The sequence below is a fragment of the Paramisgurnus dabryanus genome, chromosome 1 (assembly GCF_030506205.2).
Source record: "Paramisgurnus dabryanus chromosome 1, PD_genome_1.1, whole genome shotgun sequence".
NCBI lineage: Eukaryota > Metazoa > Chordata > Actinopteri > Cypriniformes > Cobitidae > Paramisgurnus > Paramisgurnus dabryanus.
In genome coordinates this window covers 39675173-39697780 of record NC_133337.1, presented here as the reverse complement: position 1 = coordinate 39697780, position 22608 = coordinate 39675173, and the positions used below count along the sequence as shown (strand labels likewise).

Below are 22608 nucleotides of genomic sequence, written 5' to 3'. Positions count from 1 at the left end.
AAGATTAGAAATTGTGCATTGTGGAGACGTCCTAGAAGATGGTGCAGGCACTCAGGAGTGAAACCAGCAGTATCATCAAACAACCACACAGACCTGGACCTCCGGACACTCGCACTAAATCTGGAGCCCAATTCTCTGTGAATAGGATTCAGTGCATTATAAAATTACAAAATACACATTAATAAGATTTTAAAATAAAACAGTCCTCATATATCTGTAAACTAAGTGTTAAGAATATTAAGGCAAATTTACCTGCATTTCCATCGGACCAGACGAAAGGACCCATGGATATAGAAGAGCTGTCATGGAAGTCCAGAGACCTGCCGACCCTCTGGTGATATCCGGAGACACAGTGCTAAAAGATTGAAAATGTTTCATCAGATAATTATATAATTAAAATATTGAAGATTTCCATCCAATCAGAGCACACATTAAAGAGTATTACCATTATTTAAACTCATTAGTATTAGTATTTATTGGTGCATAATCTATAACCTAAATTTTCTTCAAAATACATATTTTGGAAAAAAAAGTGTAAAAAATACTCAAAATAATTTAATCATGTCATGTTAAATAACACGATAGATATTGTGAACCACAATTCATACATGTGGAGATGTACAGCTGGAAACTTTGTAAACTTTACGTCACCAGATTTTTGCCTTTGATTCTAGCGCCCTCTAGTGACGTAATACACGGAATCCAAATGGTGAGAAACTCCGAATCTTTTACCTGTACTTTACTCTGTTTACTACAAACATCTCAATTTTAACATTTTAATTTTTATTAAGAAATTTTACATGCTAACGAAAATAAATTATCTCTATACGTCTTAAAAGTCCCTACAACCTACAGGGTGCAGTATAAGCACAAATAATACAATTGAACAAAAATTAGTAATGCTTTTCATGTTTTTTTTTTTTTCAGGTTGATCTGTCCCATTCAGCAAAAATTATATATTTAAAAATATACAACAATGACAAAACATATATTTCCTGTAATATATATTTAGAAATATGTTCACAAAAATTAATTTTTCACCAATATATGTTTTTGACATATATGTTAAAACATATTTTTGGTCAAAGAAATGTATATCTTTTTTGCCATATGTGCTAGTTTTCATAGCCTATAAAAGCCGAATAAAGAAAATTCTGCATCTTTATTGGACGCACTTGCGCTGACGCGATACCCGTCTGGATCCGTACTTTACTTCCGGTTTTGTTTTTTTTAATGGTCTGACTAATTGCTAAACTGATCTCTTGAACGAATGCCTCGTCGAAAAATAACAAATGTTTTGGTTTCCTAGGTAATCTATGTGTTGTTTTTTTGCGTGTTATATAAATAAACTATGTTTAAAGAACTTTGTTGGTAGGCTATTTATTATTAGCGGAGTTTACCGGAAGTTACATGCGGACCACGAAAGCCGCTTGTTTATGTTGTTACTGCTGAAACAACCTTATTAAAGTTACAAAAAGTATTTAGTCAAGACAAGGAAAAGATCTTGTTCGTTGTTCATGTTTTACAATATATACAGCCCCATACAGCAAAAAAAAAAATATTTCTCTCGCCAAAAATATGTTTTAAATGCATGCTAAATACAAGCATATATTTAATATATATTAAACATATATTTAAAACATATTTTTGGCGAGAGAATTTTTTTTTTTTTTGCTGTATGGGGCTGTATATAATATTGTAAAACAGTAGCAGGATAAACCTAAAGCCCCATACAGCAAAAAAATTAGCATATATAGCATATATCTAAAACATATTTTTGGAAAGAGAAATACATATTTTTTGCTGTATGGGGCTGTATATAATATTGTAAAACAGTAGCAGGATAAACCTAAAGCCCCATACAGCAAAAAAAAATATTTTAAAAAATTTAAATTAAAAATATGGTTAAAAATATATTGGTGAAAATACATTTTTGTAAACATATTTTTAAAAACATTTCAGGAAATATATTGTTTTAGCCATTTTTTTCTTCTATATTTTGAAATATATATATATATTTTCTGTAGGTGTTATCCTGTTATCCTGCCACTTTAAGAGTGCGTGGATCCAATATACTGTTACACATGCATTTTTTCTCAACTCCATATACGTATTTACTTAAGAGGTAGCGTAACAACCTGTGTTTACGATGATAGTCACAGTATTTCTAGATCATTTTGTGTAAATATGTCAGCCCAAGCGCAAGAAAGCATGAGCTCAGTTGGCATTTGTGCCTGCTGTCTGAAGCATTGAGATGTAACTTTCTCGGTATGTGTGTCAACGCACGCACAAAACTCTTCAAATAGTGCATTAGCAGCTCATTGAGTTCTGTTACGTGTCTTCTTGTGCTTGACAAAACAGGCATGAAAGCATGTAAAAATGATAAACGTAATTGTGACAATGCAGCTACACTGCCTTTTGTGTTTGAACAAGTTCACAGGGCCTAGATGCATTCTCAGGTACTGACATTTGGCACCAGTTGAATTAATGTAAGTCCATACGCAGTAGTACCGACGTAATTTGGTCTGTGCTCTAAAAAGTACCAAGCATGGTACCCAATTATAATTTTGTGTAAATTATTTTTGTAAACTTACAGCTGAGCAGGAATTGTTTGCCAGAAGACAAAGATGAACAGCACAGTGCAGGTAAACTTTAGTGGAGTTTGAGTTGAAGATGAACATCCTGAAGGAGAAACGGCTGGATGTTGAGACACCATTCTGAAGAAGCTTCACTGTGTTATCATGTGGATTTGGACACCTGTGGATAAGGAGGATTATTTATTTAACCCTTTAAATGTCTTTAAAGACATTACAGCAAATACAAAGAAATGTTTGTCTCTTACTCTCCAGTGATGAGATCCCAGCGCAGACTGTAATCTGGATCATTCACAGGTGTAGCCCAACATGTGTCAATCACTGTCACCAACTGTCGACTGTCAACCCCATCAACACGAACCTCAACAAAAATCTCCTGGTTGAGTTCTGCATCCACACTACCATTGAAGGGCTGAGAGAACCCAACGTCCTCATATGGGATCATTCGGACCTGATACATCCCTCGACCAGCAGGAAGGGTCTGGTGCACAATGCTGGGAAATAAGATATAATGCAATATAGTTGTGTATTATTCTTCTGTATTGATTGTCTTTTATATACTGTGTGTAGCCAGTAGAAATGAATTCTTACCTCTCCAGTGGGTTGATTTCTATCATAGAAAATGTTTGTGTTTGGGGGTAAACACAGCTGAAAGATATCTGCAGAATTCTCTCTCTGCTGATGAGACCTTCGGATGACCCTGGTGCTCCCAAAATAAAGTTCTCATAAATGATATGAGTGCCATTGGCCTGTGGATTACAAACATAATTTTTAGAAAGATTAGAAAATGATTTAGATTTTTTAGAAATTGTGAAAAGTGTTCATTTCATTTATGGAAGTTATTCAGGTATAGTTTCACTGTATTTTAACACTATGTAGATATTGAGTCTTACCACAAGATTTGTACCACAGGTGTGTTCATTGTTATCAAAACTAAACTCCACTCGGCCGTTCTGGATGATTCCTCTGCAGCTGGGATCATTGAGGTGCAGGCCATCAGCTGAAAAACCAGCTTCAAAGAGCTGACAGCGAGATATAGATATAGATCCTGTACTGCTTTCACAGGTTTCAAAGAAATCTGAGAGATACAGTAAAAAAGATTGTTTAGGTTAGGAACTAAAGAGAAGAGTAGAATATTTTAAAGGGATGTTTCTAACCAAAAGAGTCAGGATCAGATCTGGTTTGGTTGTCATTGCATAAACAGCCGTAAACACTGTTCATCTCTCCACACCATTCATCTTCAGTACAGTTGAGCTCAGAACAGGGATCTCTCTCAGCTAAAGAGAAAACATATTAAATAAATAGTGACAAATTTTGTGTTTTCTGATTTATTATACATTTGGTCCAAAACATAAAATGTCTTTATAATATTATATGTTTGGGTTTAGAGGTAGATGACAATGAGAGGTTATGGACAGTCATTTGTAGTGGTTATTGAGTGCTCTTATTCAATCCCATAATGCACCACAATAATGTACACTCAATGAGGCATGATGACACAAGATTCCCCTTGCAGCGTTTTTGACACTTAAAGAAGTAGTCCACTTTAAAGATGGGGTCCATTGACTTTTTATAGTAGGAAGAAAAATACTATGGTGAGTCAATGGGCCCCATCTATAAAGTGGACTACTCCATTAAGTGTCCAATTTCATGCCCAGTCTACCTTAATAAGTAATATTATTGTCTTGCCCGTATGCAAGATACAGAGATACAAGCCATACAAGATATTAAGATAAAAGTATAATACAGATATATTGTTGTGTAAAGTCCTTCTTAACGACCGGTAGGGTTGGGAACTGAGAACCGGTTCTTATTCAGAACCAGTTTTGTTTTTTAAAAGTGACCAGAACCGCACGTAATTCTTAAGTTGCGGTTTGAATAGCGGTTCCGATGCGATGCACAAGGAAAAGCGCTGGGAGCGGTCACTTTAAATAACCATGCCTCATTTAATGAACATTAATTTAATTATTGAAGCGGACTTTCTTTTCCGTGTCATTCTGACGGATTGGTTACTCAACTGCTTTTTCCTTTCAAACCATTGTCGCTTCGGTTAAGGGTTAGATGTGGTGTTTGCGTTAGTATGCCATTTAAGTATTGGTTTAATTTTTTTCTGATTAATTCTTTTATATTTTCTAAACTTTAAACAGTTGTCATCTGGTTAGAGTTGGGTTTGGGTAGGGATGTCATTTTATGTAAATCTAACCCTAATCCGAAGTGACAATGGTAGGAAAATTAGGTAGAACAAAACAGTTGAGTAACCAATCCGTGAGAATGCCACGGAAAAGAAAGTCCATGGCAGGGCCACTGAAAAATGTGGAGATCCGTGAGAATGCCATGGAAAAATGAGCAAAGAATTCTGTGAATATGCCACGGACATTCGTGAGATCAGGTTGTTTTGAATGGAAATAAATCAACTTTTTGATGATATTCTTATTATATGACCAGAACCTGTATACATATCTCTGTAAAGGCAAAGAGAGAAATCCAAACTTGCTGGTCACACATGAGCAATGGGTTGTAAAAATGTTCGCACTGTGTAAAAATTATCTCAAATTGCACCTGCATTCAGGAGCCCTATGATGAAAAAAGTAAATAAAAAGATTGGTTCATGAGATCTGCAATTAGCGAGTACCGATAGAGTCTGATAGCCATGTAGTGAGTTCAAGTATATACAACCCCAAAACAGAAAAAGTTGGGACACAGTAGAAAATGTGAGTAAAAAAGGAATGGAATAATTTACAAATCTCATAAACTTATATTTTATTCACAGTAGAATATAGATAACAAATCAAATGTTGAAAGTAAGATATTTTGAAATGTCATGCCAAATATTGGCTCATTTTGGATTTCATGAGAGCTACACATTCCAAAAAAAGTTGGGACAGGTAGCAATAAGAGGCCAGAAAAGTTAAATGTACATATAAGGAACAGCTGGAGGAGGACCAATGATTAGGAATAGGAATGTTGTCCTATTCTTGTCTAATACAGACTTCTAGTTGCTCAACTGTCTTAGGTCTTCTTTGTCGCATCTTTCGCTTTATGATGCACCAAATCTTTTCTTTGGGTGAAAGATCTGGACTGCAGGCTGGCCATTTCAGTACTCAGATCCTTCTTCTATGCAATCTTGATGTTGTAATTGATGCACTATGTGGTCTGGCATTGTCATGTTGGAAAATGCAAGGTCTTCCCTGAAAGAGACGACGTCTGAATGGGATCATATGTTTCTAGAACTTGGATAAACCTTTCAGCATTGATGGTGCCTTTCCAGATGTGTAAGCTGCCCATGCCACACGCACTCATGCAACCCCAAACCATCAGAGATGCAGGCTTCTGAAAAGAGCGCTAATAACAACTTGGGTTGTCATTGTCCTCTTTAGTCCGGATGAAATGGCATCCCATTTTTTCAAAAAGAACTTCAAATTTTGATTCGTTGGACCACAGAACAGTTTTTCACTTTGCCAAAGTCCATTTTAAATGAGCCTTGCCCAGGGAAAACGCCTGTGCTTCTGGATCATGTTTAGATATGGCTTCTTTTTTGACCTACAGAGTTTTAGCTGGCAACAGTGAATGACACGGTGGATTGTGTTCACTGACAATGTGTTCTGGAAGTATTCCAGAGCCCATGTTGTGATTTCCATTACAGTAGCATTCCTGTATGTGATGCAGTGCCATCTAAGAGCCCGAAGATCACAGGCATCCGGTATGGTTTTCCGGTCTTGACCCTTACGCACAGAGATTGTTCCAGATTCTCTGAATCTTTGGATGATATTATGCACTGTAGATGATGATAACTTCAATCTCATTGCATTTTTTTCTCTGAGAAGCTCAGAAAACTATTTTTCGCTGCAGCATTGGGGGAATTGGTGATTCTCTGCCCATCTTGACCTCTGAGAGACACTGCCATTCTGAGAGGCTCTTTTTATACCCAATCATGTTGCCAATTGACCTAATAAGTTGCAAATTGGTCTTTCAACTGTTCCTTATATGTACATTAAAATTTTCTGGCCTCTTATTGCTACCTGTCCTAACTTTTTTTGGAAGGTGTAGCTCTCATGAAATCCAAAATGTGCCAATATTTGGCATGACATTTCAAAATATCTTACTTTCAACATTTGATATGTTATCTATATTCTACTGTGAATAAAATATATTCTTATGAGATTTGTAAATTATTCCATTCCTTTTTTACTCACAATTTCTACAGTGTCCCAACTTTTTCTGTTTTGGGGTTGTAGTTTCTCCTAACTGCTTAAAATATTAACAAGTATTAAAACACTATTCATTATAAAATGGTCTTTACATCATGAATGTATAAATATAAAACTTGCATATTCTGCAGCCCTTAATGTGCCGCCTTCTCTGTTGAATTGTTTGAAAAAAACAGAAACACACTTCCAGGGAAAGGGTGCACTGTCATAGCTATCTTCAGGTCTTTGTGTTTTTCTTCTTGTGTTTAGTGTTCCTTGGGTTAATTTATTCTTTAGTGTTTTCATCTTTGTTCTTTTGAATAGTATTAAAGTGGATTTAAAGACCTTGTGCTGTTGGTTGTACACCACCAAAATGTAACAGAATCATTTTGCCATGGTCCATTTAGATCTATCATTGTTTATGTAAGGGATAATGTAGAGGCAGCCGGTAGTTATTGGGAAATAAGCCCCGACAGTGTGATCAGGACCCGACGCGAAGCGGAGGGTCTTGTATCACACTGAAGGGGCTTATTTCCCAATAACTACCGGCTGCCTCTACATTATCCCGCTTATTACACGGCTACTTGCCACATAAGAAAAAAAACTGGACATGAATATGAATTTGAAACATTTTATTGGCATATTTGTTTTAAATTTACATTTTTATCCTTCCGCGAAACTTTGCACAGATGCATAAAATGATCGTAATACCTTATTAAGATCCTCTGCTTCATACTTGTCTGTCTCCATTTTTTCCTCTTTTAGCCAGTCTTTGAGAAGTTTTAATGCCCATTCTGTATTTTTTTGTGTGTTGGCTTCGTAGCTGTCATGCTCTATTTAGTCAAGTTCAGTCTCAGTAAGCTCTCTGTGTCTTGTCGTGGTTGTCGAGTGTTTGTCACAAGATGGCGCCAAACAGACAGTAATCTTTATTGGCGCGGAGCGATTTTACTCGTGCAAGTAGTCCGGCTATGCGTTATTATTTTGGAGCGGTTATTATTTGAAAAGAACGAACCTGCAAATGTCTCAACTGACCAATCAGAATCAAGCATTCCAGAGAGCCGTGTAATAAGATCATTTAAGAATTTTACTGCACCGTTAAAAAACCAGTAGATTACTTTACCAGTGTTAGTGATGGGCGGAGTAATGAATTCTGTGGGCGGAGTCTCTGATGTCGTCTGGATTGGCAGTGTGGTGTTGCCTTCTGTGAGCAGGAACATTTTTGTATTAATGGCAATAATTTTTTAACAATCCCAAAAAAGCAAAATATTAAAGTGCTTTTGAATAAATTTTCTACCTGCACAGTAAGCAGCGCAGTCCATTGGTTTGACAAACTCATAAACGTAGTAATTTCCTGGACAGGCTTTGACTTGTATGGGATGAGATTCATAACCACAACAGCCGTTCCATGTTGACATACAGACATGTCGTGTGACCACTCCATCCTCCAAATGTGGATGAGGATCTCTGAGGAACAGTGGGTATATAGTGCCACACATCTCCTGATCGACACATGATTCTGACATCTGAGCACTCTGACCATCGAGGAAAAGTCTGTACCAGCCGTTCCAATCGATATTATAGTCACACTTGTAATTGTAGTTATACAATGGATAATTAGTGGCTCTCCAGGACTGATCCAGACTGGTGTAGCTGTCACAGGGGTCTACACTTGGAGTACTGAAAGAAACTATTAGAAATAATAATCAGAAAGAGTTAATACATTTAATATATATTGTATTTAATAATACATACTGTATTTGTCTACAAAGGTACAGTGAGGAAATAAGTATTAAACACAGTTTCAGTGCAGCAATTTACATTTGCTGGAAAAGATGCTGGAATGCCGTTAAGAATAAACAAACAAACAAACAAACAACACCTATAACACAGAACTTACCTGTAGTACCAGACATAGTGATGTCTGTGGTTTCTTCGGTGATTGTTGTCTCTGGCCTGACAGTAGTATGAGTGAGGTTTTTAACATCTGAAAAAATAAAGAATGTGAAATAAATAAAATTCTCAAATTGTCATATACTGTACGAATCCAAAAGCACATGTAAATGTATTTACCTGCACAGTATGCCAAATGGCAGGTTATAGGGCTCACAAATTCATAGACATAATAATTGTCTGGACAGGCTTTGACTCTAATGGGATTGGAGTGGAAATAACAGCAGTCACCGCTCCAGTGACCACAGACGTCTCGTGTGACCACTCCATCTTCAACCGTTGGATGTCCACCATTTAACCACAGTGGTGCATCAGTACCACATCTGTACTCTGGGACACATGTTTCTGGCATCTGAACACTCTCACCCTGAATGATGAGTCGATACCAACCCGCCCAATCCACAAACCTGTCACACATTGTCTGAGATAAATCCTGATTACTGGTGGATCTCCAGAGATCATCCAATACATTGTAGTTGGAGCAGGGATCAACTTCTGTTTTAAAAAACATTAAAATACACAAATGCTATTACATAATGTATGTAGAATTTATTTTTTTTATTTTTTTACATAAAATCAAATATATAACAGTTTAAAGGTAACGTTCTTTCTGATCCCATTTTTTAAACTCTAGTTAGTGTGTAATGTTGCTATAATAGCATAACTAATACCTGTAAAATGATAAAGCTCAAAGTTCACTGGCAGGCGATATATTTTCTTTAATAGAATTCCTCTTTCAAAACCTACAGCGAACGGACGGTTTGAACTACAGCCCTCTGTTTCCTGCTTTAATAACGTCAGTAAAACGTTTTTTTTTACTAAACTCCGCCCACCTGAATACGTCAGTCACCAGCTTTGGCTCAAACGGCTCTGCTAAGCTAAGCTGCTATCAAATCACAACACACTAAACAAACTACACAATCAGAACTCATTACGTTTTTCTGAAGGAGGGACTTCATAGAACAAGGAAGACATCAGACCGTTTTGAGGACAGTGAAAACAGCGCTATACAGATAAGTACATTTTGTGAAAAATACAGCATTTTTAACACATGAACACATGTTATTTTGCCCACTATAAACACAGTTAAAGATTCAAAACACAGAAAGAACGGCAATTTTAATGTAGGGATGTTCTGATAAGGATTTTTGCAGCTGATACGGAGTACGAATATTTTGTCGTCATGATCGGCTGAAACCAATGCCCGATACTGATTCTTCAAAATAACATGTAAGATCTTTGATGACCGTAACTGGAAACTCTTTCTCTCAATAAAGAAATAGCACAGATATTGCCTTTGTTATATATTTAATCAGGTATTATTGTTTTATTAGAGAATCAAATTAATAAGCACAACAAAAATGTATTCTACAAAGAGCAATTTAATATGCCTGTAAAAAGACTTATGTCTGTTAAAAGTGCTAAAATACAGTGTTGGTGAAAGTAATGCATTACAATATTAAGTTACTCCCAAAAAAGTAACTAATTGTGTTACTTAGTTACTTTTCATGGAAAGTAATGCTTACGTTACTTTTTTAATTACTTTTGCTTATGTTGCTTGATCTCTTTCAGGCCTTGCAGGTGTTTTTTAAGTTATGAATTCAGAAATTGCATATTTCATCACAAAAATGTCGAGCTCTGTCCTGCCACCTCAGTTTCTGACTTAAACTGTTCCCACACAGGCGTGTACACATGAAGTGCATAATGTGACTACGTTTAGCTTAATTCAGTACATCATTTTTTAAATCAAATTAATGAGATGGGTTTTAAAAATGCTTGCACTGCATAAAATATACTGCATATCTCAAATTGCGACCACATTCATCCCTATGATGACAAAAGTAAATAAGAAGATTGGTTCATAAGATTGCTTGAATGCAATGATCGACCAATACCAATGTAGTAAGTCCAAGATTATAGTTTCTCCTAACTGCTAAAAATATTAACAAGTATTCAAATGAGAACAATATTCATTATAAAATGGTCTTTACATCATGAATGTATAAATATAAAACCTTGATGTGCTGTCTTCTCTGCTGGATTGTTTGTAACATAAGGACACTTTCAGGGAAGGGGTGCACTGTCATAGTTATCTTCATGTCTTTGTGTTTTTATTCTTGTGTTTAATGCTCCTTGAGTTCATTTATTCGTTAGTGAACTCATCTTTGTTCCTTTGAATTTAGTATTAAAGTGGATTTAAAAACTTTGTTGTCCTCATGCTGTGGGTTGTACACCATTAACGTGTGACAGAAACATTTTGCCATGGTCCATTTAGATCTATCATTGTTTATTCTGTTGTGCTAATATAGTTAGGGTTTTTGTAAATTGTATTATTATTTTGCAGTGTGATAATTTAATAATTTTACTACACTCTTATAAAGAAAGCAGTAGGTTACTTTACCAGTGTAAGTGATGGGCGGAGTAATGAATTCTGTGGGCGGAGTCTCTGATGTTGTCTGGATTGGCAGTGTGGTGTTGCCTTCTGTGATCAGGAACATTTTTGTATTAATGTCAAAACTTTTTTTAACAAAAGCAGAAAAGTCAAATATTAAAGTGCATTTGAGTAAATTCTCTACCTGCACAGTAAGCAGCACAGAGCATTGGTTTGACAAACTCATAAACGTAGTAATTTCCTGGACAGGCTTTGACTTGTATGGGATGAGATTCCCAACCACAACAGCCGTTCCATGAGGACACACAGACGTGTCTTGTGACCACTCCATCCTCCAGCTGTGGATGAGGATCTTTGAGCCACAGTGGGTAAAAAGTGCCACACATATTCGGACTAACACATGATTCTGACATCTGAGTACTCTGACCATCGAGGAAAAGTCTGTACCAGCCGTTCCACTTGACATTATAATCACACCTGCCATTGTAGTTATATACTGGATAATTAGTGGCTCTCCAGGACTGATCCAGACTGGTGTAGCTGTCACAGGGGTCTACACTTGGAGTGCTGAAAGAAACTATTAAAAAATAATAAACAAATCCATTAGGACTACAACTAACAATTAATCAGATAATCTTTTATTAATTGAGTAATCAGATAAACACACAAATAGCCCTTTTCACAAAGACATTACGGAAAATACATGAAAAACGCATCTGGAATTTGTCCGGAATTGTTTGATTTTTGGTTCATTGTGATTTCCGGGAGCATACGATTCATGATAAACATGTAAAGTCTATAAGCAGAATGAATGTACCTGCACAATATGAAGGGCCTGCAATCGCTAGACTTGGTCTGGTGAATTTGTAGACATAATAATCTCCAGGACAAGCTTTGACTTGGATTGGGTTTGATGTAAAACGACTGCACTGTTCATAATAAGAGCCGTGGACTTCACGAGTAACAACTCCATCTTCTACTTTAGGATGAGAACCACCAAGCCATAGAGAACTGACACCTCCACATGCCATATAACTAACACACCATTCAGGCATCTGAGCGCCCACTCCATTGAGGAAGAGTCGATACCAGCCATGCCATTTTACATGAGTGTCATCATGTTCATTTGTATATCCATATTCATACCAGTAATTGTGTGTGTTCCTCCAGTATTCATCCAGTATGTTGTAGTTTGAGCATGGATCACCTAAGATTAAAATAAAGTTAATATCTTTCGTTATGGCAATATTGCTGATGGATACAAAGCTAAATCTACATTTATTCCCCAGATATCGGGCTGAGATTAAACAGGAGAAACATGTACACCTGTGCACCAAACAGCGTAAAGAACAATTGAGAGACTGTTCTGAACAGACAGCAGTACGCATTTTGTAACACAGTCTCACCCCATGGCGTCAATATTTGACGACACTTGACCATGCGTCAATATGTTGACACGGAGGGTATACCTTTCGCGTCATTTTTTGACGAACTGGGGACTTCAGTACTATTACGTCCGTTGCATTCTCTTTCCTATTTTCTTACCATTTTCGCGTCGGTTTAGGGTTAGATTACGCAAAATTAAACAGTGTAAGCGAAATTAAACAGTTGTCACCTGGCGTTGGAGTTAGAGTTAGGTACGCGAAATTAAACAGTTGTCACCTGGCGTTGGGGTTAGAGTTAGGTTTGGGTAGGGATGTCATTATGGAATTCCAACCCTAAACCGAGGCGAAAATGGTAAGAAAATAGGAAAGAGAATGCAACGGACTTAATAGTATTGAAGTCCCCAGTTCGTCAAAAAATGACGCCAAAACATATTGACGCATGGTCAAGTGTCGTCAAATATTGACGCCATGGGGTGAGACTGGGTTGCATTTTGGTACGATTTGTCACTCTAAACTACGCAAAAACCTGAAGACGCCCTTTGCCGCGCGAAGTACTCAAAAGAAGCAACAGAAAAAATAAAAATATGTCCAATCATAGCACTGGGCTCATCCACCACATAGAAAGTGGGGATGATTGACAAGTCGTATGGCCAATCAGTAACAAGAGTCTGCTATCGATGTAATCACAAAATCCAGCGTGATCTCCTTCCTCCACCCGCAGTTTCTGACCATCTTTTTCAACGGAGAGTCAAGACGTCTGACCCGCTAAGGTAAACTGGTCAGGGTGGATGTGCAAATAATGAAATAATGCATTAGCTTAATCCTTTGAAGTCGACGGTCGCGCGGGCTCCATTTCATAACATGCACTTGACCGCAAGGTGCGCTAACATTACTTCTGATTTGTAAATGAGCATCATTTGTAATTGAGCGCTTACGAAAAAGTACAATGATTTTACCATGGTGAGAGCATTCAGTTATAGTCAAATAAAAACGCAAAGTTCACTCTCAGTTAAGGGAATCCACCTGACATCCGAGTGAAGCGGATTAAATGCGTTCTGAAATAACGCGCTCTTGATAATTGTCAATAAAATAAAACGTCATATACAAACCACATCAAATAAAGTTTTACAGTATAAATGGAGAATATCTCGTGTCTCGAGCGCCCACGTGATAGGTGCCTATGCCGTACTGTACGGCACTGTAAACAAAGCTACAATAAATTACAGACAGACATACAGTTAACAGCACTACTGTCACAGTTATGGTTGAATTTAAAGCAGTGTTAACTCTAAAATACTGACTTAAAGGTATAGTTAACTTAAACATGTAATTCAGTCATAGTTTAGTTTACATAACAGAACAGACCATCCAAACATTTATGAGTTTCTTTATTGTGTGATACACAAGTTATTTTAAAGAGTGTTGATAACCACAGTGTCTGGTCCCCACTCCCCACTATTTTTTTCTCAATTTTTTTGTGTGTGTTTCACTCAAGAAAGAAATCATGAAGGTTAGACACAATATGAGGTTGAGTAAATGATAACAGAATGTCATTTGTGGGTTAACCATCTCCCGCTATTTAACAGTAATATCACTTTTAACAGTGTTTGTGCAGACATGCCAAACTTTGGAGAATACAGTATTTAACATTAATAATGTTATTAACATAGGTGTCATTTACACTGGGGAAGCTGGGGACATGTCCCCACCACTTTTTGAAATGTCTGATTTTGTCCCCACCACTTTCTGAAAGCATTTGGTTAAAATGTTCTGAAAAATCAAACAATACCTGTGCGACTTACACTGCAAAAATGACTTTCTTACTTAGTATTTTTGTCTTTGTTTTGAGTAGAAATATCTAAAGATTCTTAAATTAAAATGCTAAAATAAGTTTTTAGACATAAATTATACAATTTAAGTGAAATTGTGATTAAAACAAGCAAAAATATCTGCCCAAGGGGTGAGAAAAAATGTAAAAATAAGATATATTTTTTCTTGAACACGTAATTTAAGCTAATTTTTTTTCACCCGATTGGCAGATATTTTTGCTTGTCTTAAGCACAAATCCATTTAATTGTATAGTTTTTGTCTAAAGACTTATTTTCTTACGTCATTTTGCTAATCAAGAAAATACATCTTGATTTAAGAATTTTTAGATATTTCTACTGAAAACAGGACAAAAATAGTAAGAAAGTCAGATTTTCAAGAAAAAAATTATTAGTATTTTTGTCTTGTTTTCAGTAAAAATATTAATATTAATATATTTTAAATTAAGATGCTTTTTCTTGATGAGCAAAAATCTAGTTTTAGACCAAAAATATCAAATTTAAGTGATTTTGTGCATAAAACAAGCAAGAATGGGTAGATTTTCTTGAATTTAGTTGATTTTATTTTGCTCATCAAGAATGTTTTGATATTTTTACTGAAAACAAGACAAAAATACTAAAAACATTTTTTCTTGAAAATAATTTTTTGCAGTGTTCAACTGGTTTTGTGGTCTAGGGTCACATATGTTGCATTGTGTGCTTATATAGTGTTTTCTTTTACATATGTAATGAATTTCATTATAATCATTGACTTAACATGCTGCTGTTTTCTACAGTATGGTGCTTTGGCACTGTTCAGTTGAGCTGGTGTTGTAGGGACTGTTACATGTGCAGTCGACATTGTTGAGGGTTTTATGCTGAGTATTTTTGTGTTGTTGACCGGCCTACATTATGCTCATTTTTGATGCGCCATAATTTAATATTTTTCCCGTCCTGCTGTAATGTTTTTTCATCTGATCTTTTGTCCCCACCACTTTTCAACACAAACTGACGCCCCTGGTTATTAATCACCATGTATGGCAAATTTAGTTAAACATGATTTTATTCACATTTATAATTATTTTTAAAGCAGATTATGGCAGGATGGGGAAAAAAGTGAGTGCAATGTGCAGCATGTTACCTTGAAAGTTATCAAGAGGTGTGTGTGCGTGCATGTGCGCGTGCATGTGTTAAATTATATGTTAAAAACCCGTGTTCTGTCCTTTCGGCCGATTGCTACTGTACTCAAAAAAAAATTCCAAGGTTGGCAGGTCTGAGACAGATTGGCAACTGTTTTTTATGCTACTGTAGTTACCATATTCATGATAACCCTGATAGTAGCACGTTCTATATACATTTTGTGAGAGTTTAAACTGTGCGTATATATCCAAATAATAAAAACTGGTCAGTTTTAAAATATGGACAGGTTAAAGTTAGTGTTGAGAATGACAATGCCCAGAAGATAACAACAGATTGTCTTAATAGACAGAATGTTGTTTTTAGTTGAGTAATTGAAGTTATAATATGCATTCATTAATAGATAAATACAGTTTTTATTATATGGCACCTTTAAAGATAATTGAGGATGTGTCTCACCCACTTTACACAGACTTTCAATTATTGCTATCAGAAGATGCTGTAGGCAACAGTGTTGGGGAAAGTTACTTTTAAAAGTAATGCATTACAATATTAAGTTACTCCCAAAAAAGTAACTAATTACGTTACTTAGTTACTTTTCATGGAAAGTAATGCTTACGTTACTTTTTAAGTACTTTTGCATTACTTTCTCTTGGCTGAGGCTTGATCTCTTTCAGGCCTTGCAGGTGTTTTTTATGACTAAAAAGTTATGAATTCAGAAATTGCATATTTCATCACAAAAATGTTGAGCTCTGGCCTGCCATCTCAGTTTCTGACTCAAACTGTTCCCACACAAGCGTGTACGCATAGAGTGCATATACATTTAGTTTAATTCAGTACATCATTTTTTTAAATCAAATTTATTAAACTTAAAAAGTAACTTGGATTACTTTTTTAAAAAAAGTACAACACTCCCAACACTGGTAGGCAACTATGAGCGATAAGGAAAGTTTACTAAATATCTTTTGTGCCATAGTGTCAAAATTTAAAATGTAATTTATTGAGGTGCTTTTGTTTCTTTGTTTTCCTTATTATTTATTTTGTTACTTGTTATGTGTTGTTGTACTGTGAAGCCAGAGACACATTTCCACAATGTGGATAGTAAAGTAAAGTAAAGTAAAGTAAAGTAAAGTAAAGTAAAGTAAAGTAAAGTAAAGTAAAGTAAAGTAAAGTTTTCAATGTGCCACCATATTACGTGCTAATTTGTGTTTATTTTTGATCACTTTATTGATGTATGTACAGTATGTGCTTGTTGGAGCTTAAACATACAGTAGTCCTGTATAATAACATAGTAACAAGTAACAGCATTTATATTTATAAAAACATTTTTGTTCAACTGAACAAAGGAAACTACTCTTTAATTGTTGCATCCCATAGCAGAGTTTTTGTAGACAAAACAAACAGATAATTGATTCCTCTTTAGATGTTTTTAAAAGTAGCCTCAAGTAGCCTTAGATTTGAATGTTAACATTATTTTTGTCATTTGTACAGCTTAAACTTTCTTAAATTTCTTTTTAATAACCTCATTAAGGAGACCTACTCATGGTAACGCTGGATCCAGTAATCATAGCTGAAGGTGTTGTGTAGTCCACCTGTGTTACAGTGCTGACATCTAAAGAGATATAATTAAAGACATAAATAAATGTTTGAAAACCTATGAAAGAATTCAAAGTCAGAAAACCCATACCTGTGCAATATCCTGCCCACGAGTCTTCTGGATTTACAAGTTCATAAACATAATAATTTCCTAGACAGGCTTTTACTCTGATGGGTTTTGATTTGTAATCACAGCAGTTACTACTCCAAAAACTTGCCCCACAGACCTCACGGATCACCACCCCATCTTCTATCTGAGGGTGAGGACCATTAAGTGTCAGACCCGTGTATGAGTTACAGCTGTATGCATTAACACAGCTCTCTGGCATTTGGATGTTCATCCCATAATGATAAAGTCTGTACCAGCCATTCCAGGAGAAGATTGTATCACTAATCGCCAATCCTCTTTCAGTTGTTGCTCTCCAGGGACGATCCAGAGACTCATAGTTGTAACAGGGATCATTGATGATGCTGCTGAAAGAAACTGACATGAAGAAAATAGTTGTTAGTTAAAGTACAGGTAAAGGATTTCTGGTCCAGTGGTCATTCAGACCCTTCAGATAGAGAAGTGACAACACAGACAAAAGAGTAATTTAAATGTCCTTTACATGATATTTTGAGGAGTTCTTCACCGTAAAACATGATGTGATTGATAAGTCAAGACATGTTTTTACATGACATAAATTGGACATATTATGAAAATCTGACTTTCCCAAACCCCAAGCGACAATGGTCAAAAAATAGAAAACAACGATGAGAAAAAAATATATAAAATGACACGAAAAAGAAACTCGTGCTTCAGACGCGAACAGTCATTGATAGAAATTCGTGCTGGGAAGGACGAAAAAGACATTCGTCTCCAGAGACACGAAAAACAGCAAAATTCTTGTCATCAAACACGGATAAATTAATTAAAAAATGTGTTACTATAACATGACTTGCCGTGAGACTGGGTTGGACATTTTTGAGGAACTGTTAGAAGATTGTGTTACACATAAGATGTGAGTGTGTGTGCGTGTGTGTGTGTGTGTGTGTGTGTTTGTGTGTGTGTGTGTGTGTGTGTGTTATAGCTTAAAAAACATTGAACGCTATGAATCAAATGAAGTTCTGTCTTTAAATGTACAATTAAAGTGGAAATGAAGCAGTCAGACAAGTAAATTTTTTAGTAAATTGACTTTTACCATATAAAAATATATTTATATAACAAATGCTATAAATGTAACTATTTAAAGGTGTAGCGGAGGATTTTCTCAAATTTTAGAAAAGAACCGCCTTCTTCACTTTTTAAAAAAATGCTATTGCGCAACACTCTTGATTGACAACTAGGAGGACCAATAGTCTTGATGATCCACCCGGAAAAAGAAAATCCTCTGCAATACCTTTAATTAAAAAAATAAGGTGTTGCTTGAGTTTATAATGCAAGGGTGCCGCCATTATTGCAATGGTCACAAATGTAAAAAAAAAGTTTCAAAGTGTTAAAACTAAGTAGAAAAGAGTCATTTTACATAAACTACATCTGAAATGGATAACAGTACTGATTCACTGTCTGCACGGCAGAAATGAAAGCTGTAGCGTAAGTTCTACTAGGAAGACTAAAGGCCATGTCATTCATTACATTTTGATTTAGCCAATCATCACTTGACTCCTGAAATATAAAAGTTCATTACTCAACCTCTTTTGGGTGTGCACATGCTGACGTTCACCTCCATCATCACCACCACCACCAGGTTGGCCTTGTCCCTATTTTGGGGGTGTAGGCTCCGCCCCTTTATGCCTTCATCTCAGGCAGGAACAGCGAAAAGCTACAACCCTCTGGCTTTGAGTTATAGATGAGTGTCTATGGCAAAGAACTACATCATACAGTAGCTGCATCCTTTTGCTTACAAATTGTTAAATAAATGCTATCAAATGTTACATTACTTCCTGAGACTTTCTGGTAGAACTGAAAAGGAGCACTCTGGTGGTCTGGGAGAGTATAAAAATAATTAGCACTGCGTTTGTGTTAAACTCAGCTATCCACGTGAATCAGTACTATTATCCATTTTGGTTGCAGTTCATGTAAATTGACTTTAGTGTTGCTATAACATTTTGAAACTTGTTTTCTACATTTGTGACCAATGCAATAATGGACTCCCTTTTATGTATTCTAATGCCCTGTTGCTTTCAGTGTTTATTTTTCTTTATCTGTCCTCCACTGTCTGTTTTATCCATCTCTTTACAATTGTATCTATCAAGTTCATTCAGGACAACCAACCCTGTGATATCACAGGCTGACTTTATATTGATCTTTCAAAAACCATGCTAACTTTACAAAAATCTGAAGAGAATAAAAGAACAGAAGATTTGGTATTTACCTGCACAGTATGAGGGCTTGTTGAGTGACACATTTGGTGTGATGAATTCATAGACATAATAATCTCCTGGACAGGCTTTGACTTGGATGGGGTTGGAGCTGTACTGATCACACCGCTTGGAGAACCACCCCCACAAATAACTTCCCACAACCTCACGGGTCACCACTCCATCTTCTAGTTTTGGATGAGAGCCGTTGAGAAACAGTCCCGTTTGACCACCACATCCCATTTTATTCACACACCATTCAGACATCTGAGCACTTTCTCCATTCAAATACAGTCGATACCAGCCGTTCCACTTAACAGTAGTGTCATCATGTCCATAGTCCTGATATGGGTTTTGGTGTATGTCTCTCCAAGATTCATCAATAGTGTTGTAATTATTGCACGGGTCAGAGCTGACTGTTGAAGAGAAATTGAATAAAAGTCAAGAAATGATATACATTCCCTGACAGACTTTTTCATTAAAAAAGTGTCAAAAACCTTACAGAAGTACATAAAAACATGAATGTTTGAGTGATAGATTAAGGATAGATCAGACAGACACACTATAAATACACTACTCCATTACACTCACCAAATAAGAGTTGCATTGATAGTTATTTTTTAGGTTTTCTAGGAACATCATCTATTTTATTTATGCTTAAGGACAATATTATTCTTTGTGTTAAGAACTTTGATGATAAATGTAAGAATTAAATATGTATATGATTACAGAGGAATGAGGAAATCTTGTTGAAGCAGGGAAGAAAGACTTTCTCTAAAGTCATGTAAAGACTGCACAGTGTTTTGAATGCAGTATTGACTTAAAATAGAATTAAAATATAATATAGTGAATAAAAATTGTGATTATATAAGCATGAGAATAATATTGATATTTTATTGGAAAATGGAGTCAGATTAAAATTTAACCGCAGAGGTCAAAGAAATAAATTAAACCCTATGGAAAATGGAAAAATTCTTCTAGAAGCGCTACAGACGGAAAGAACACGTGATCCCTTCAACACGCCATTGGATTCCGTCGTTGGGCCAATGGGTGGCACCTTACAGTATTATGAAGGAAGTGAAATGTTAGCTTATATTATCACTAATTGTTTTGTGACATATTACTGAAGTAAGCCATTAAACTTTTTTATCATATGAATAATCATGAAATTCCCTATTAAACTAATCTTTGTGAAGTAAACAGTTTAAATTGCCATTTCCGACTACACAATGTATCATTTAAAACAATCAAATTAACTTATAAAACATCTTAAATTTTGAGATTTAAGACTGCTGAGAGGTTATCCTTACTTTAATATGTTATTTAAGACAGTTTCTTTTTCGAGAATTTAAATTCTTCTTAACTTTTTTCTTAAGAACATGCTTAAGGAAAAAAAATAAGAACTTTCTTCAGAAGCTTTTGTTGAAAATACAAATTTTTTTTCTTAAGCTTGAATTTAAGAAAAAATGTCAGTTACGAAGAATTTTCTTCTTAAGAATGTTTTCTGAATCCGGCCCCTGTAGTAAAAATTTTACACACAGCTTGGTCTCACTGTTAATACGTAGAAATAAGACGTAACTTTCAAAAACACAAAACATACTTTTTGTACGTTTAAATAGATGATGAAACGTACAGTGTAGACGTTATGGTCACTGCTGAGAACTGGGATCAAGATTGCCGGAAAAAGGGCTGAATTTGGATCTGTTCCTCGCAATCGTATGAATTTTAAAGATGTAGATGAAGATTAGCAAAAGAATAAAATCAACATCTTTTGTGAATTGATGTTGTATATTGTTTGGTGTAATTGTGCTGCATTGGACAAAAAGCCTTTTGTGTGTCATGACAAACAAACTAAATATTACAAAATGGTTAAATGATTACAGACATGTTATTAATATTAAGGTTTTAAAGTGTAGTCCTTTTTAATATTTTCTAATTTTATAAGAGTCATGAACATTTCATTAGGTAAAAGAGTAAACCGTCTTTAATAAATAAGTCAGAAAATACGAATGACAACAAGTCATTAATATGATGCCAATGCCCACAATTTTAATAATTATAAATAGGAATACACATCTGTACGTCTGTAAAGCTGTTAATACGTAAATAATTAACATATTAGTCCTGTCAACACGTTGATATTATGTGTTCCAGTGTGCATGACAATGTAAGTTAATGTATGTGTCGTACAACCACACTTTCCTGTACATTAAAAAAAATCACACACACATTCTCGTGAGATCAGGTTGGCGTCTTACATCCGCATAATTTAGTAATACTGTTTTATTTTGAACACAATTACTGCTAGGTAAAGAAGTTTTTATAGCTCAAGATTGTTTAATTACTTATTTCATATGAAGTACAGTGGTGGCTATTACCTCATGATGCCATACGACTTCAAGGAAATAAATTAAAACACAAATTTATATACTTATAATGATTTAATATTAGGAAGTTACATACACGAATATTGTGTCATTCTAAAGCATAAGAGAGATTCTTAATTGTGTATTTACAAATCTGTTAAACACTCACCATTCGTAAACAACATTAGACACATAGACAATGAGATTAAAAACCTCATTGTGAAAAACCTGCAACTCCTGCACCTGCACAGACATAATGAAGGAATACAAAACATATACAGTAACTGTGTCTATATTAAGAATCTGCATTTTATTATATTTGTGTTTGTAAATTAAATTAAATGTCAACAACATTAACTTTCTTTTACCAAACCATTTAGATTTATAAATAATCAGGGGCCTAAAATGATACAAAATAAATTTACCTGTGATAAAAAAGCTACTGCAGGACAAAATCTGAGATTCTCTCTTCAACAGATGAAGCAGAATAATGATGCTGCATGTGTTCAAATCTGGGTTTTTATTCATAATTGTGGGTGGAGATTTACTGAAACCGTAAGTAATCGCTCAACAATACAGTAAACTAGTTTTTCTGCCAGTGTCATTTAGAAAGATGTTCTTTGTCTTTAAATGAAAAGATTTGAAATTGAAAAAGTAGAGCTTTACAGACAATTGACTCTTAAAATATCCAGTAAACAAACCAAAGCCGATTGCACGTAAATAATTTCTTATATAATGTTCATTGTGTTTTTTATACTGTTAAAATTATTTTTATTGGGTTTAATGTAAATAGACCTGAATAGTTTATGGTTTTTATAAACAACAATTTATAAAAAGATGATCTTTTCACGTAAGA

The 22608-nt window shown here is 35.3% G+C and overlaps 1 protein-coding gene across 1 annotated transcript; it reads right to left on the bottom strand.

Moving 5' to 3' along the window:
• Positions 1-31: 31 nt before the first annotated feature.
• On the bottom strand, positions 32-22280 carry LOC135757678 (uncharacterized). The gene is made up of 18 exons (XM_073814249.1): positions 22178-22280; positions 19401-19802; positions 17138-17530; positions 16991-17062; positions 11941-12330; positions 11308-11700; positions 11133-11213; positions 8852-9226; positions 8679-8765; positions 8076-8468; positions 7902-7982; positions 3752-3871; positions 3488-3672; positions 3186-3343; positions 2843-3088; positions 2595-2757; positions 253-355; positions 32-135 (listed from the first exon to the last, which is right to left on the bottom strand). Exons 1-18 carry the CDS (start codon positions 22278-22280, stop codon positions 32-34), a joined length of 3849 nt encoding a protein of 1282 aa, XP_073670350.1.
• Between the last annotated feature and the right edge of the window lie 328 nt (positions 22281-22608).

Coding starts and splice junctions, on each gene's coding strand:
- LOC135757678 (XM_073814249.1), bottom strand. CDS start 22,280: ATGAATAAAAACCCAGATTTGAACACATGCAGCATCATTATTCTGCTT. Junction 11,214..11,307: donor CTGTGCTGCTTACTGTGCAG/GTAGAGAATTTA, acceptor TCCTGATCACAG/AAGGCAACACCACACTGCCA. Junction 356..2,594: donor CAAACAATTCCTGCTCAGCT/GTAAGTTTACAA, acceptor TCAATCTTTTAG/CACTGTGTCTCCGGATATCA.